The sequence below is a fragment of the Thalia democratica genome, chromosome 7 (assembly GCF_965202585.1).
Source record: "Thalia democratica chromosome 7, ktThaDemo2.hap1.1, whole genome shotgun sequence".
Taxonomy (NCBI): Eukaryota; Metazoa; Chordata; class Thaliacea; order Salpida; family Salpidae; genus Thalia; species Thalia democratica.
This window is the reverse complement of record NC_139171.1, coordinates 40,623,157-40,640,483: the sequence shown is the minus strand read 5'-3', so window position 1 is coordinate 40,640,483 and position 17,327 is coordinate 40,623,157. Positions and strand designations below refer to the sequence as shown.

Below are 17,327 nucleotides of genomic sequence, written 5' to 3'. Positions count from 1 at the left end.
TTATAGAAAAGTTGAGGTTTTAAAACTAAAACATATTATTATACAGCTAATAAGATTTATATGAATTTAATGTTTGTATGTTTTAGGAGTATATCTTTTGCAGTTTTATACATAAGAACAATCCTTACTGAATATAATTATTTTCTATTTATTGAAAGCTAAGTTTTTAATGTTATACAATAACATGCTTTTTACTCAGCTTAAAATACTTGATTTAAATAAGTGATGAGTAGTTCAATGACCGAACGGTTTTTCAATTATCAGGTACTTTGACCATATTTTAGGCGACAACTTCATTATCATAATCAACAAAATTTAACAAAATTAATTTTTTTTAAGAGCGAAAGTATACATCAGATAAAGTTATGGTATACAAGTAAGTTCCTATAGAAAATGAATAATAAAGTTATTTTTTACGTAAATTACTTTATAAACTTATAAATTTTCCAAACATAAAAAATATTCTTAACATCAAAATTCTCAATAACACTATGTATAATAAAGATTGAACTAGTTTAGGCTCAATTTTTAATTCTAAAGTTCTTTTTTAATGTTTTATTGTTAATTTTTTGTAATTTTAGACCTTATGTAATCTAAAACTTAAGGAAATACTAATGAAAAACTACAAATTTTACATGTATATTGCTGCAAAAATGTTATAATATAAAAAATATTTAGATAAATATAAACTATTTAAAAGTTTTATGAATAACTGATAAATTAATTTATTTTCAACTAATTTTATTAAAAAACATATTATGTGAATTTAAATTATAACTCCTCTTAAAATCAAGTACTTTTCAATTGCTTTTAAAAATAACTATAATAAACTAAGTGCAACTATAATTCAGGACAATGATTTCTTACTGTAATAGTGTTTATGAAGATAAAAAAAATAAGACTAAACAAAAAATTTGTTTTGTTACAAATGAAAAGTTTAAAGTCAAACGTATATATAGCTATAAAGTTTGTTTTAAAATCTAAATTTAGTTTTTTTTGACAATTTTCTTCTTAATTTTAGATGTTTTATGCAGTATTTATAATTTTTATAGCACAAAATTGTTTCTCTTCAGATAGTATTTTGTATTAAATTATAGGTTTTCATTATAAATGATATTAATAAGGAATTAATTAGTTGTTTACCACTAATTAATTTCATCGAATTACTCCACATTTAGTTAATAACTTAAAAGGTTATTTAACATATTTATGGTTTTATACTTTGTTAAGTGCAGTTTATAGTTAACAATACAATAAAGTTTCCTTTAGCTTTTGAAAACGCAAAGTTATTTTTAAGATTAAGAAACCATTTTGTTTTTATAAAAGATTTAGATAGCTTCATTTTTTTAGTTAATTAGTTATGATATAGCTTTTTCTTTGATATTTACATTCTTGATTTCAGTATTATAGCATAAAAAGGATGTTTAAGTTTTATTGTTTAAAACTCTGTTTTGAAACCTGTTTGTCATTTAATAAAAAGTAAACAACTTGTAATTATCAACGTCAATGCTAAAAAAATTAATTACACCAATTAAATTTCATGGTGTTGCAAAATAAGTATAAAGTTTGTCAATATTTTTTTTTTCTTTTTTTCAGCCTATATAAATAAAAAAATGTTTACGTCAAAACCATTTTTTAATAAAAACACAAAAAAGAAAACTTAACTGTATGAATATAAGTTGATAAACGCTATGTTTAAGTAGAAATTGGTACAAAATTTCAATATTATGCAAAGCATTAAAGGCCTAAAATTGTTTGGTGCTTTCATAGTATTTTCTTTATTAAATTCCCTTGGATTTTTGTTTTCATTGTATAATGGAATTTTTCAAAAGAAACAACCACAGTTACCTTATAGGCAGTTCAGACGTCAAAGCTTGATTAGAAAGTTCGATCCAAAAGACTGTTACAACTTTGATGTTCAATTAGAAAGCGATAAACAAAACCAAAGTAAAATTCGAAGAACTTCTTCAACAAGCCTTTTGTTAGACTTAACAAATTATTTAGAAAAATGTAATTGTATGAATGAAAAATCACAACTAATAAAAAAGCCTCAATTTATTATAAATCAATCAGAAGTTTACCGCCAAAGAACATTATCTTTTTCTACTAAGAAATAGTTTAGTGATTTTTTAATTTTTATTTTCACTTAAACATTTTCCTAATAAACATTTTTTTAAATTAGAATAGTTGAATAAAATGATAGACAAAATCTTATTTAATTAAACAAATACATTTGCTTTTAAAGCTCAGAAGATTTATTTTAGAAGTTTATTTTATTATCGATATCAACTGAACTTAATTTTTAAAAGATAAAATGTTAATTTGTTTTAAATATGATAATTATACAAGTTAAATAAAAATAACTTTAATTATAAAAATAAATTCTTTTAATCGATATTACGTTGATTTTGTTTGAAAAAACTTGTATCAAAAGATTAAAAGTTTATTGTATTTGCTTATTTCTTTAAATAAAACAACTAGCTTTGTTAGTTGAATTTGTTGAAATATTTTTTGAGGATAAATTAGTTAACGTATTTGATACAATTGTATATTAGTTTATTAAACGACAAAAAAACCGCTTAAAATATTTGATCCTAGGTCCTGGTATACAAAAAACCTTTTGGTTATCGAGTTATACACAACGAATGCAGTTTAATATTTTGTCTAGGACACCATAGATGTATACTTAAATTATTAAGCAAAATAACTAAATTTATCGAACTAAGTATTAATTAAAAGAAAACAATATTTAAAAAATATTAAAAAACAATATTTCTCTCTATCAGTATTGTTATTCATAATACTTCTGATAAAAAAAGATAAAATAAGATATAAATCAAGTCTTGATTTAAGTTTATCAATTATATTAAGTGATTATGTCAAAAACTATGTACGATAAAATATAGTATAAAACTTTATCAAAAAACTTATTAGTAGTTTGAAACACCACATTATGAATTATAAATAGCATATTGAAGTTACGAATAATTAAAAAATATATAATCTTATATTGTGTTCGTGGTACAACTTTACTCTAGTTAAGAAGAAAATCATAAATCGAAAGATTCAAAACATTACTTGTAATAAAAAACGGTTATTTGATGCATTTTTTATGTTTTCTACAAAAAAAGTTTCTAAAATTTAACCAAATCTTAATCTCTTCTTTTTCATTTGTTTTATTATAAGAAGTATCATTACTGAAGGTCCCGTTAGGGAAAAATAGGTACAAAACATTGTTATTAACTTTTGGACAATTAAATTTGTATTTGATAGGCTAGTTAAAATAGTATTTTGATTAACTATTTACTTACTTTTTGGACTTTTTAATACTAAAAGTAAATAGTTTAATTTAAGTGAAAAAATTAATTTGAAGTTAATCTGTTTTAGTATTTTTCAAATAAATTCACAAACTTATATGTTTCAACTTTTAACAATAGTTATAAATTCCTTTAATCTAAGAAAAGTTGTCTTTTAAAAACTAACATAAAATATTTTTAAGGAAAAAGGTATCAAAAAATAAAAAAATAACAAAGTAAATGTTTAAAAAATCTAGAATATTTTCAACTATGCTGTTAGAATTAAGAAATGTACATATTTTTTTTCTTCTTATATTTTACATGTTTGTAAAGTGTTATTTTTTATTAGAACTACAATTTTTTTTTTTGATTAACACCTTTTGTTTAAGATAAAAAATTCTATAGCCTTTACTTATAAAAACAATATGTTTAGCTGGAAAAGTTTTTTGTTGTACAATTTAAACACTGGTTAATAAAAATACCAAAAACAGACAAAACTGAATTGAAACTTTTTGGTACTTAAAATGACACGTGGTGTTTTTGTTAGGGGAGTGTAAAATTTATAAGCATTCAAAATATCTCTTAAATTTAGTTTCAAAATACCTAAGATAACATTATACTAGCATAAATACAGTTACAATAAATGGTTTGTTAACAAAAGTCCATTTAAAATTTTATTTTATTTTTCAAAAGATTTTGAATAGAACATCTGCTTCACCCCACACGACGCTCCTGGTGAGTGACACTTAATTTGCAAAATTTTATAATTTTATAACCTGGTTGTTTTGAAGTTTTACGCACTGACCCCCTTTTTGAAAATAATAATGTCTATGTTTACATTAAACAAATTTTTATTTAACAATCATATACATAAGAGAAAAATAATAGGCAAGGTTTTTTCTATACTTATAATCATATTACATATTTCTTTAGTTTATAAATCTATAAAAAGTATGATAATTATTGAAATTATTTTAAAATAAATTATTTTAACTCCGTTTTTCTCTAATTGGCTTAGTGTTTTGCACAAAACTTTTATACACAGAGAATTTTATAAAAATGAAAACGATAATTAGGTAGATTTTTGTTTAACAGCATTTTAGCTCCAATTTTACACATAAAAAAATATAATATGAATTTTTTTAAAGACGAAGTATTGATAAAACTGTTTTAGTAGATATACGTCAATTTTATAATTTAATTGAACACAAAATAATTTAAATTATTTCGATATTGTGTAATTAATTGTACTGTGTTTGAACAAGAGTTTATTTAATTTATATCTGTGTAAAATATATTTATGTATATAGTTTTTTAAATACATTATCGTGTATTTTCTTAATTTGTATAATACTTATCAACTCTTTTTACATCAATAAAAACAATAAACATTTAAAAATTCTGATTTTTATGATATACTTTCAAAGCAGTCTGTATGAACAATATCTACCGTGTGACTAACTGTGCAAAGTTTTTCAAAAAGCTTTTAAGAACACAATTTATATCCATGTTTTTAAAAGTTGTTTTAAAATGAAACATGCATAGTTTATAGTTATTATTGAAATAGATATAAACAAACTAAAAACGTACTTTGTTGTTTCATTTTTGCTGAATTAATTTTAAGAAAAAAAGCAGATTTGACGTTTTACTACTAAATTGTCTGTTCTCTGTAGCTTAAATATAAAATAGAGTCACACTAATATATTTCTTTCATAAAGTGTGTTCATCTGCATAATGATGAGCAGTAAATAGAAGTTCGTATACAGTGCAAATAGTATTTAAAAAAAATAAAGGGTTTTTGTGAAGATATTAACTTTCAATATTCAACGCGAAAATAAATAACTTTTTTTTTGTTATAAAAATTACATGAAAAAATTATAAAGTGTACAAAAATTCTTCAAACTGTTCATTAAATTATTCTTGACACTGTATTATAAATATTTAAAGCGAAAAAAGTCCGTATTTTTCTTAAGTAATATTTTTAACACCAACCACAGAAAAATTAATTTTTTAAGAAACATAATTATTAAATGTATGGCATGTTTAATAATATAAAAATAGTAAATATGAAAATTTTATCTTGTTAAGTATACGAAGCTTTAGTTATATTTACTTCAAAGATCACAAATATTACTGACGTGATGGCAATAAATTAACAGTTTTTAACTTTAGTAAATGTTGCTCATAATACTACTGGTAGTTTAATGATAAGAAACTTTTACATATAAGCAATTTATATAACGATATAAATATTAGCTAGCTGGTAAATATTAAGAAAATTAAAAGAAATGAGGGCCTGTAGTTAGCACAATTGTAATCCAGTATTTCAGTATCTAGATAACCTTACGTCAAAGATAGCTTTTAACGGAAAACATCACCTTAGTTTTAATTCCTAATTTTATGCTTATTTGGTGTCTCAATAAGCTATCTTTATTTATACAATCAAAATGCTTTACAGAACTACTGCGCCTGCAGAATCTGTTTATTGAGTCTCGCTTTCAAAGCCAATACTTATAGAATCGTGATTTAAGGGCGATGAAAAAGCTTTTACTTTAGCTTATTGTTTATAGAAACTAAAAGATCATTTAATTTAATTCATGTGGTATACTGTTAGTATTGTTTTGTAATGTAATAAACTATATACCATATGTTATCAGAGGCAACTAATAGGACTATTAGTTATCAGTATTAACTCATAGGGATGCAAGTAAAAAAATATTTACTACAACTTCAGTCATTTTCTTAGTTTTTTCGCTTAACTTTATAAACTTTTTTCATAAATTTAATTTAGTTTTTATCAATTCTTGCATAATTTGTCATTTTTTATAAAACAGGGTTGCAGTTTGATGATGCGTTCAGCAGTGAAACTTTGTAACTTCCTAAACTTTTAGTAAATGCTTTCAAAACAGCATATAACAATATAAAACTGAGTTGATTTTAAATACTTTTACTAAAACCTACAATATTATCTACAGATCGCAATAATTTTTAGAAATAAAAGTTTAATGTAAATTATTTTTAATCTCCGTACTATAAGATAAATAAATAAAAGAAAAAGGCTGTCGATCTCAATACAACAGCAACTATTTGTTTTAAATTAATTTTATTTTAGGTCAAGTAGCTTTAAAAAAATAAAACCACCGAAATAGAAGCAACATAACTTACATATATTTTTAGTTAACCTTATAAATCTCGTTTTAATTGTTTTATACTATCTTTTATTACTACGTCACGCGCAAAATTGAGTCCCAAGAAAAAAAAAGAAATTAATAACTTTTTATAAATAATTATAAATTTTAAGAAAAAAACTGCAATTCAAAGTGTCTATTTATCAAATTCGAAGTGAAAATAAAACTTAAAGTAAACTTGTAATACATATAACGATTTTATAGCATTTATTAAATAAAATATTACTTAGATAAACTTTATTTAAAATACACCAAACAGTGAAAAGAGTGAAAAATCACAGTGAAGTAATAAAGATACATTTAAAATCTATATTCAATTAAGGTATCAAAAAATAACTAAAGCATTTTAAATATACAATAACATATATTAAGTATAAAATCACTTATTCAATAACCGATTTAAATTATCACCATAGAAAATAAAATTAATTTACATCTACATTTCATTAACATTAACTAACTATTCTAAGTTTTGAGGAAGTTTATTAAAAACTTCATACAAAACGATGATCCTTTATTTATATAGGACAAAAAAATAGAGTTGTTAATGTTGAGCCAAAGGGTAACTTGGAAGCTGGCCATCAGATGTTCTCTCTGTAACAGCAAATTTTGGCTGTACTCCCTCCCCTGCATCAACTTTAATAACGTCTCCACCGTTGGGAATTACAACATGTGGAGAAAACTGGGAAAAATACATAGCCGCTTCTTGGACAACATCTTCCGGTTTGTGTATGAGACAATGCTGGAAAAAGTCTGACAGAATATCTTTTACTTCTGAATGATGGCGTAAATAGGTCTGGTGGTCTGCTTCCAACTCCTGTTTTCTGTCTAAAAATCTAGAATTCATTTCCATATCGTCGTCAATCAAAAGAGACTTTTTAGCAAAAGTCGGTTTTTCATCTGGGTAAAATTTCTCAATTAACTCTGGTACAGTTTGGACTTTGCTTATCAATGGTGAGCCTACTTGAATTAAGGTAGTAATATGACCGTCTGGTATGAAAAAGGTTTGCCACATCAAAGGTAATTCTTCTGAATCTTTTGGGACTGCTACGTCACGTTCAATACCGCAAACCAATACATTTTTATTATCAATTAACTGTTTTCTCTTTGGAAGAGGTTTGTAAAGCACTCTACATAGCTTACCTGTTTTCGTATCTATACGCTTAAATGCTGTGTTATAGTGAATCTGAAACCTTACCATTAACCTTTGAAGTAGCACACTACTTCCTTCTGTTACAATGGTGTGTATATCATCAATAGTATGCCTCCAACGTGCTTTTTTTAAGACTCCATTTTCTCTTGTTTCCCTATTTAGTTCTAATACTTTGCTTTCACTATCAAATTTTATCTTTACTACTTTTTCCATTAAATATCTTTTTCTTTTGATTTTAAATGTATGTTCCTGCTCTATTAAACCTAGACTTTCATAATCTAAATAGCATGTAAGGTCATTTTTTGATTCAGTACCATCTAAGTTTATTGACATATTGTTGATCTTAATGCAAATTTGGTCTTCACCTTTTCTTTTTGCTCGCTGTACTGAAATTTTATAGCTACCAACTTTTTTTCCAGTTTGTTCATCATTAGTCTCTAGCTCTTCATTAAAAAATGTCAATAACAGTTCTTCTTCGTTTACATTATTTAAAAATACTACAGATTTAAACTCTTGCTCCAAAAAATCAGTTTTGTCTTCATCAAGGTATTTGTCACAAAACTTTTGTGAAGTACCAGCATAATTTAAGTCATCGTTGCCATCATGTTGAACTGCAGTAGATGGAATTGAATTCAAAAAATCAGAGCCTAAATCAGAAGCTGTCAACTTTACATCTTCAGTAGAATTGCAGAAAGGTGTAATCTCAATTTCTTTGTTTTCATTTGACATAGCTATTGATATTTAGTTAGTATTTAAATATAGTTGAGTTATCATTTTTAGATTCAATATATTTAGTTTTACCTGTAAAAAAGTATTAATAAAACTACTATATATAAAAACTAAAATAAAATAATATATATATATTTTTTAAAACTTCATCTTCTTTTCTAATTTTTAAGTATAAAAAGTTTTATTGATTTAAAGACTAGTATACTTTGAACAAATGAAAAATAAAAAAATTCTTATATGTCTACTAAGCTATTCATAATAATTGAAAAATAAAACAAGCCCTAGTATTTTATCTCAAATTTCAATTAACCTAAGTTATCTTCTTGATCAAAGTGATAAACAACAATATTTAATTTTAAAAATGCAACCTTATGTTTTATTCTACTTCTAATATTCTTTTACTAAAAAAGACATATCTGTACTAAAATTAATCAAAAGTTAATGTTTATTTGTAGTAATAAAGAGCCTTTAACATAGTTCCTCTTGATATCAATAAATATTTAGTAATAAAAACATCTACAGAACTGTATTAAAATTTTAGCTTGAAAGAGGGTATGAAGTTATTGCTGAAAGATTACAATAACTTACTCTCATAAGAATTAACCTGCTCAATAAGCATTTTATTGAAAAAAAGGAAAATAAAATATTATATCTGCATAAATTTCAAGAATGATATTTAAAAAAATCTAAACTAAGTTTGTGAAGAAACTGCTTTTATAAAAAATATGTAAACTGCAACTTTTTTTAATTAACTGTGTGTGTTGAATAACATAAATTGATTTTAGATAATTAAACTTTTATGCAGACTTCAGGTTCGTACAACACCCAAAATTTATAAAAAACCTCAATTTTATTAAAAAAGCATGGAAGCACTACAGAAAATTGAAAATTCCAAAAAAATAAACTTTTTTGTATAGTGGCAGTTTTTGTTCGACAGGTACAAAACTTCCTAAATTGGGAATATTTCATTACAAAAATTTCACACTGAAAATGTTTTATTTTCAGTGTGATTTTTACAAGGGAAAACTTTGCTAAACCAGTGTGATCACCGGAAAATTTTGGAACTTGATTTTTACAAGGGAAAAAATTGCTTTAGATTTTAAACAAATATTAAAATTTGCTCTTGATAAAAAAACTTTATTTTAATATTTTGGTAATTATCTGCTTCACATTTTTATTAACTGAAATTTAAACTCCAACTGCAACCACATAACTTATTATTTTTATACTCTCATCTCAATTCTACCTTAACCTAGTTCAAACCAAATTTTTGTATTCATACTGTAATCCAGGGTTTCCCAAACTTTTTTCAAAAGGCCCCCTTTAAAATAATTTAAGAAGCCCCGCCAACAAGGTTACTCAAAAAACTACCATTTAAAACACACAGGAGCTTTTTTTTTGCTCTTCATCACCAACTCTGGAATATCCAGTGTAAGTTTCAAATTATGACCTCATGGCCTTTTTACTGTGGTTTTTAGAGTTGAGATTCAGCCTTGTTAGTGTTACCTAAATGGTGTGTCACTAAGAGTTTTTAACTGATTTGTTTAAAAGGTAGTTTAAATTATTTTGGATAAATAAAATTTAAATATTAATGAGGCAGGTAAAGTTACACATGACGTAACACACTTGTTATTGCCCAGAAAACGTTTATTGCTGCAAAGGGTAGAGTAACTGATGTTTGTTTTACCATTAAAATAATAGAATTATGTTGTGAAAATGTCCTCAATAACACTTATACAAATTTTCTTAACTATATGTACAGTAATTTAACTTGGCAATTCTTCCCATAGTTTACAACTAAGATAGGATAATGACTAAAGACCATAAAGACTATTTACTCTTGGAAAAAATATTTGATTTCTGAAAATCTTGTTAGATGATTATGTATTTTATTAATATTAGTAAAGTAATGCTTAAAATTTGGTAATATACCTCTTTTGATTTTGTTCATAAAAATTTCAAAGTCATATTTGACCATACCTTCAATATCTTATTTTTCTTTGTTATTTTTATTTTGCTAACACTTTCTTTCCAATTTTCAAAATGGATGCATCTTATTGCTCTGTTTATAAGTCTGTTAATCTCATTAATTATACCTTTATTGGCCCTACCTAAGCATAACAAACCATACCTTACATGGCTCATTGAAAGTGAGTAGAAGACAAAATACAAATCTTTTTCATTTAAATAATACCTTGTTTTATTTAGAATAGTCATTGATTTTAGTAATTTAGTTTTTTAAACTCTCTATGTGTTCAGTCTAATTTAGATTACTTTCTATTGTAATACCCAAGTAATGGTAACTATTTACATTCTTTATAAATTAATCATCTATCTTAATATCTAAAATTATGTTTTTCCAATAGTCTATTTAATTGAATGAAATAACATACATCTTGTTTTATCAGTATTTAGTTTAAGCTTATTATCCTTTAACCATTTTGATAAACTATCTAGTTCTGATTTAAAAATATTTAATTAAAAATGCAGTGTTAGTTTTGTAATTATCGTTTTTTTATAAATATGGTATATAATAATGTATAGTCTACAAAATTAAATACTTATAGAGACTGGTGTTGTTTTGTTGATCATTTATATATACTAAAAACAATAGTGGTCCCAAGACTAAATCCCTGTGGCAATCCTACTTCTATACCCTCCCAGTATGATTCATACCCTCAAAAAGTAACAAAATATTATTACTTTTCAGTTAAATATGATTTTAACATTTTAGGCATTTTTCCATTTATACAAATGTATTCTAATTTTAACAAAATCTTTCTATCTACACAGTCAAAGGCCTTGCTCAGATTTAATAAAACAGAACAAACTGCATTTCCCTTATCAAAGGAGGACAATGTACTTTCCACAAACTCTGTCAGAGCTAAAGGAGTAGAGCAGCAACTTTTAAGCTGGGGTAAATTTATTAATTGTTAATTTTAGTTTATAAGTTAGAGTTTAAGTATAATTTTTAAACTTAAATAAACTCTAAGTTTTACAATTTTTTATATTTAAAAAGCTTAAAGTTCAAAAAATCTAGTTTTTATCCTCAAAATTAAACACTATTTTATCAACTGGGGGTAAAATTTGTAATAACCTTCCAAAAAGGGGTAAAAAATGAACAAAAGGTTAAGAACCACTGTAGTAGAATGTCCCTCCTCAAATAACAATAAATGCTATGCAAGAGGATATCTACAATCTGAAAGTATTTAAGAAAATTGTAATGATGGAATTTATAAAAAATATTTACAGTTGTGTTTAACTTAAAATAAAGTTGTATAAAATAAACATGTTTCAGAAGTTTTAAATTTAATATGAAAAACTGCTGCTTAAAAGATATATAGGTTATGCAATATAATGTTTAAAAATCATGTGGCTAGAGTTTCTCTAAACTCTTATTAAGCATTTTTTGACCATAGTTACACCTTTAACACAAGGGCGAAACTGTTTTAATTATTAAGTATTTTTTAAAATTGACTAAATTGTATATTTTGTATTTGGAAATATTACATACAATAAATAATGAACTTTACCACATGACCATAGAAAACAGCAACCGAGACAACCTCCGACCGGTTTCGTTCTTATTAGGAATCATCAGGCAGGCACAGTCGTGAGAAACCGCTGTTGAGATCCAAATCAAGCGGGATTAAAGCGACCGTTTGTGTGTTAAGTCTAAAATATTGACGCAACCAAGTCGTTCACAGCCCAACGTCAAGACATTGTCAGCTTATTGTGAGAGTTTATTCAACGCTCATTTGAATAGCTTTAACATATTTTATTACGGCCATCATCAACAAAGTTTAGATAATGGTAATACTTAAAATAAAAAACATTAGCTTAGAATTTAGATCTTTAATGCTTTATGATCTAATTTTAAAAAGTAACAATTTTAATTGATGAGCTTTGATAAAAAAAAATATTCCTTTTCGTTATTTTGTTTATATGCTAAGCTTTTTTATAAGTTGTATAAATGAAGGCATTTATTATAATTTTATTTTTGTTGAAAAGCGATGTGTTTAATATTTACAAACTTGGTAATTAACTGTTTAGTTAATACTTTTTTGCTAGTATTTTAAATTCATTAGCTTAATTTTTAGTGTTGAGCAGCAAGATTTACTGAGACCATAAATACTATTGTAGTTATTTAATAGAATGCATCTTTCGTATGCTCTTCAATGTTTGAATGTTTAGTGTGTCACAAAATCAGTCAACTAGAACGCAGGTATGTAAGGCAATATTATCATTATTATGAATTAAAGTTGTTGTATATTACCTAGAAAATAAAATTCAGACCTTTAGTATATTGTAAATACTGCATATAAAATCTATAGTGTATTTTTTTGGTTTATAATTATTAATAAACAGTATTTGTTTGTTCTAGAGTTCTTTGAATACTTTACCGTTCTCAAATTAGTTATAGTTTTTAAAGTGTTGCTTACTTAAACTTGAGTTGTTCTAAAGTTTTATTTGTTATTAGAGTTTATTCTCACATTTTTTTAGCAAGACACTTTATTTTAATACTTAAATTTTTTTAATTACCCAGTTTTACATCTTGAACTTTATTGAAAACTTACTTTGTTGTTTTTAACAAACAACATAGTGTAGTGACTAGTCATATCATTTATAAATTTGGCATCTAACGAAATTTTAATGTTTTATTATTTTCAAAATATAGATTAATGTTGACAACGCTAAGATTATCAAGTTTATCTTAGTGATATTTTAACTTCTAACTATCAATCATAGTTGCCAGAATTTTTCGGCTATTTTTGCCCTCATTCAACTTCTATAGGAAAATTGACATATATAAATTTTTAACCGTTAAGTATCGCCCAAGAGCTAAGATTGGCTTTCTTTGAATTTCAGTAAATGAATTAGGATACAAATAAAACACTATACTATAGTGCAATTCTTATTAACTTTCAGTTTACTGAAATTAACTTCTTTATACTAAAAGAATAATTATTGCAAACTAGAAGTACAAATTCCGGTATCATTTTTTTGCTGATTTAAAAGTTGCTTGCAGTTTTTTGTTCATACTTAAAATTTTCAAATGCAGAAGTCTATCAGTTAGGTTCGCGTTTTTTGAGTTCGCACAGTCGATTAAATTTGCAAATATTGAGTTCGCACTGCTGTTTAAGTTTGGATTTAAAAGTAAAAAAAATTGCTTAGTATGTAATTTTTTTCAATTTTAAGTTAAGTGAATTCAAGTTTAATATTTGCTTCAAAATATTATTATTAAATGAGTAATTTTTTTCTAATTTATTTAAATAAATATATAAAAACATTAGAAAACTAAAGAAAAACGAAACGTAAAACTTTTAAATGTACTAAATATTCTAATCAAAGAATTCATTTCTTAATTGAGAACTTTAGTTTTATATTCTTGTAAATTCAGTCTCAAAATAGCAGTAATAAACACTTTTTTTTGAAAAAAAGTAAATTATAAGATTGTTTTTCTATTTTTATTAAAAGACGATTCTTTTTAAAATCTGTTAATAAAATTGTACCTAATGTTTAGACTATGATTTTTTTTTATAATTTACAGTAACTTCAAAGTATGTAACCTTTTTGTAATAAATGTTGGCTTAAATTTTAACGATAATATTGGATAAAAGATTTTTTTTATTATTAATAGAGTAATTTAAAAATACATTAATTTAGTATTGAACTGTAATATTTATATAGTTTTAGACTTTTATTTTGAATACAAAGTGAAGTTTAGTAAGTGCATTTAATGAAAAGGTTATTTATTAGTTTTATAATAAATTTTATAAACTAAAAACTCTTTAGTTTATTTAGTTTCTACATATTCCTACAGTGAACAGAATTTTTGGATAAACTTAAAAAAAAAAGATATCTTTTCTAATAATTGGACGTATACAAATTGAGTACATAGGTACTGTAATACATAGTACATAAATACGTATACAGTAGGATACAGAAAACTTTTAAATGTAAAAAATTCATTAGCTTTAAGTTTAATTTTTGTAGCTAATTTAAGTATTTTTTCCAATACTTTAAATATATTAAGTAACTTGTTGAAAAAAATTTGCGATAAACTAGCTAAAAAGAATATATTAAAAACTAAAGCTTTATTATAGTCAACATATAAAAATACAAATAATAAAAACAAATCAAAGTAATTGCAGAAATATTGATTGCAGAAATTGTAATAGTTCACTGTCTAAAATCCTGCAAAACTATTTACATAACTAAAAAACGCACCTTATAAACAGTAAAACTTATTTTACATAATAAAACACCTAGAAAAATATATTTTAAATTTTAAGCTGGTCTTTAAATCTTTTTTGTTCAACATAATAATGAAAAACAAATGGATTAAAGCTATTAGAATTAAATTGCTTCTATTGGTACTTCTTAAAACTAAACCAAAAAAATAATAGGTAATACTATTTATGCTTCATAACTAAATGTGTTATGTCATCATTTTAGGTATTAATTTGAAAAATTATTAAGAAAAAGGTCAAAAAACATCAAATAATCTACTGTGAAATAAAAAAGACTAATCAAATAGATTTTTTAAAATTTCTACACTATTTTTTTCTAAAAGGTAGTTTTCACTAAAAAGTAGAGCTTACATTTGTAGCTTCAAAATTTCATTTCTATAAAAGCTTTTGTGATTAAAAATCATGAATAACTTTGAATTAAGTATGAAGAAAATCTATAAAAAAAGATACAGCTTAAAGTGCATTTTAAGATCAAAAATACCAAATATCAAAATATTCTATTAAAAAAAAACTTCCAAGGTACGAGGTAAAAATTTAACTTAGTTTTAAGCATTCAATTATTTTTAAACATCTGAACGAAAATAGAGGTTTAATAAAAATACATTATGAATTTAAAAATATTTTAAAATGTTACATGAGCTTGGTTTATACAACTGATTTGTTTAAGCATTTCTAAAAAACTAGTAAATCAGAAATCAACAAGACAAATAAGTTTTAACAAAATCAACAAATCATAAGTTGAAACACTGAATAAAAAACTGTTTACTATTTCTAAAATTTTAAAAAAAGTTTGTATACTAAGTTAGTAAAATTTTACATATAATGTAAAAAATAGTTTAAATAGACTAAAACTAAATAAACTCTTAACTAATAAAAATAATTAGAAAAAACATCAGTAATAACATTGTAGATTTTAAAGTTGGCTTAAAACATAAAGAAACTCCAAAGCAATTAAAACAAATTGCTTTAAACAGTAACTGCTTTTTATTTTTAAGCCACTTAATTAATTTTTCTGTCTAAAAAATAACACCAAGTTGTAAAAAAAACCATACTTTTTTTATTGAAACTATTAATATTTTAACATACATCACTTTAAAAAGTTAACTGCTACAGTATATAATTTTTAAAATGTTTGATCTTTTAATAAACATGACTATAAATAATATCCAGAATTTTTTTTTTGTTCAAAACTAAATAAATTTAAAAGATCTAATAAAACAAAAAAGTATTTTTTTGAACATACTTTAACTAAAAAAGAAGTAGTTTATATAATTACTTAAGTTGTTTCACAAAACAGTTAGTGATAAAACTATTAGTTCTATAACTTCAAAAAACACAAGAACAACATTTGTAAACATTTAGAACACATCTAAATTTATTTAAGTGCAAAGTTTGTTACATAAAACTGTTAGTAATAAAATAATAAATATGTACTGAACTAATTAAAAATTAAAAAGGTTAAAAAAATTTATTATTTTAGAGTTTATCTGAAAAAACATTTAGAACAAATTACTTCAAGTTACCCTAGCAGTGAAGTATGTTATTTTTAATGTATTATAAGTAAAATTTCAAACAATTACGAAATGAAATAACTGGCATATAACAAAGATTTATTTATTTATAGTTACAAAACATATACCTTTATATATATTTATTTAAAACTAATTCAAAATTTTTCTTCTAGTTCAAATGTTTATCTAAATCATTTTATTTTTTATCATTGTAAATTTAAAATTTGTTAAATATTTTAAAAATTATTGTGCTCTCAATTTTAAACAGTTATATTTCAAAATTTGTTTAAAAAATTAAATAAACAGTAAATAAACAACATAAAATTTAGTCAAAAATCTACAAAGTAAGATCGAGCTATACATTGTTTTAAAATTCTTTAGCATCTATTAAAATTCAATTCAACTGATACAGTATTCATGAAGTAATACTAAAGTTAACCAAAAATAAAAATTACAGTTCTTTTGATCAGAAAGTTGTATTACATGACACAAAGCAAGAGCAAATTATAACAAAAATAAAGCACTTTGAGTATTTTTAATCTCTAATGTTTACTTAAACTTGGATTAGCATTCTTATCAAATTGAAACATTCTCTCGAAATCTTAACTAACTTTTTGTGGTTGGCTTTACTAAAATCAGTGCTTCAAGTGATATGAATTCCTGTTATGTCAAAAAAGTCTTTATACAAAAGTTTATTTGTTGATTTTTGAGTAAATTTATATCTAAGTTTGATTGATAATTTTATGTTTTTCTTTATTTCAAAAAACAAATATTTAAAAAAAATTCAAGGTATTTTGCTTAAGAACATAAGAAAAGTTGTGTAAATTAGTTAAAACTTGTAAATATTACTACAAAAGCTTTGTTTTACATATGTTTGTATTTGAAACTTTTTACAGAGAAGTAAAATTTCAAAAACTTGTTTATCACTCAAAAATAATTTTTCAAATATTTGAAAATCCATTGTAGTTAAATATAATATTATTATACATTTTAAAACGAAGAGTTAGAAAAACAATATAGATATTATGAAGTGGAAAAATTGGAATCATACTTTTATTTAAGTTGAAAAAAAAACTTTAGAAAAGTAAAAAACTTTTTTTTTAAACAAACTTAAAGACCAAAGTATCTTTTTAATTAGGGAAGATGGTCTAAAAATAAATAAATAGATAAACTACAAACACTGATGAGTTATTTAG

The 17,327-nt window shown here is 23.7% G+C and overlaps 1 protein-coding gene across 1 annotated transcript; it reads right to left on the bottom strand.

Annotated features, from left to right (window-relative positions):
* Positions 1–6,790: 6,790 nt before the first annotated feature.
* Positions 6,791–8,432, bottom strand: LOC145840503 (ciliogenesis-associated TTC17-interacting protein-like). Its single transcript, XM_082947788.1, has one exon. It carries the CDS (start codon positions 8,364–8,366, stop codon positions 7,029–7,031), a length of 1,338 nt encoding a protein of 445 aa, XP_082803914.1. The 5' UTR covers positions 8,367–8,432; the 3' UTR covers positions 6,791–7,028.
* Positions 8,433–17,327: the final 8,895 nt, after the last annotated feature.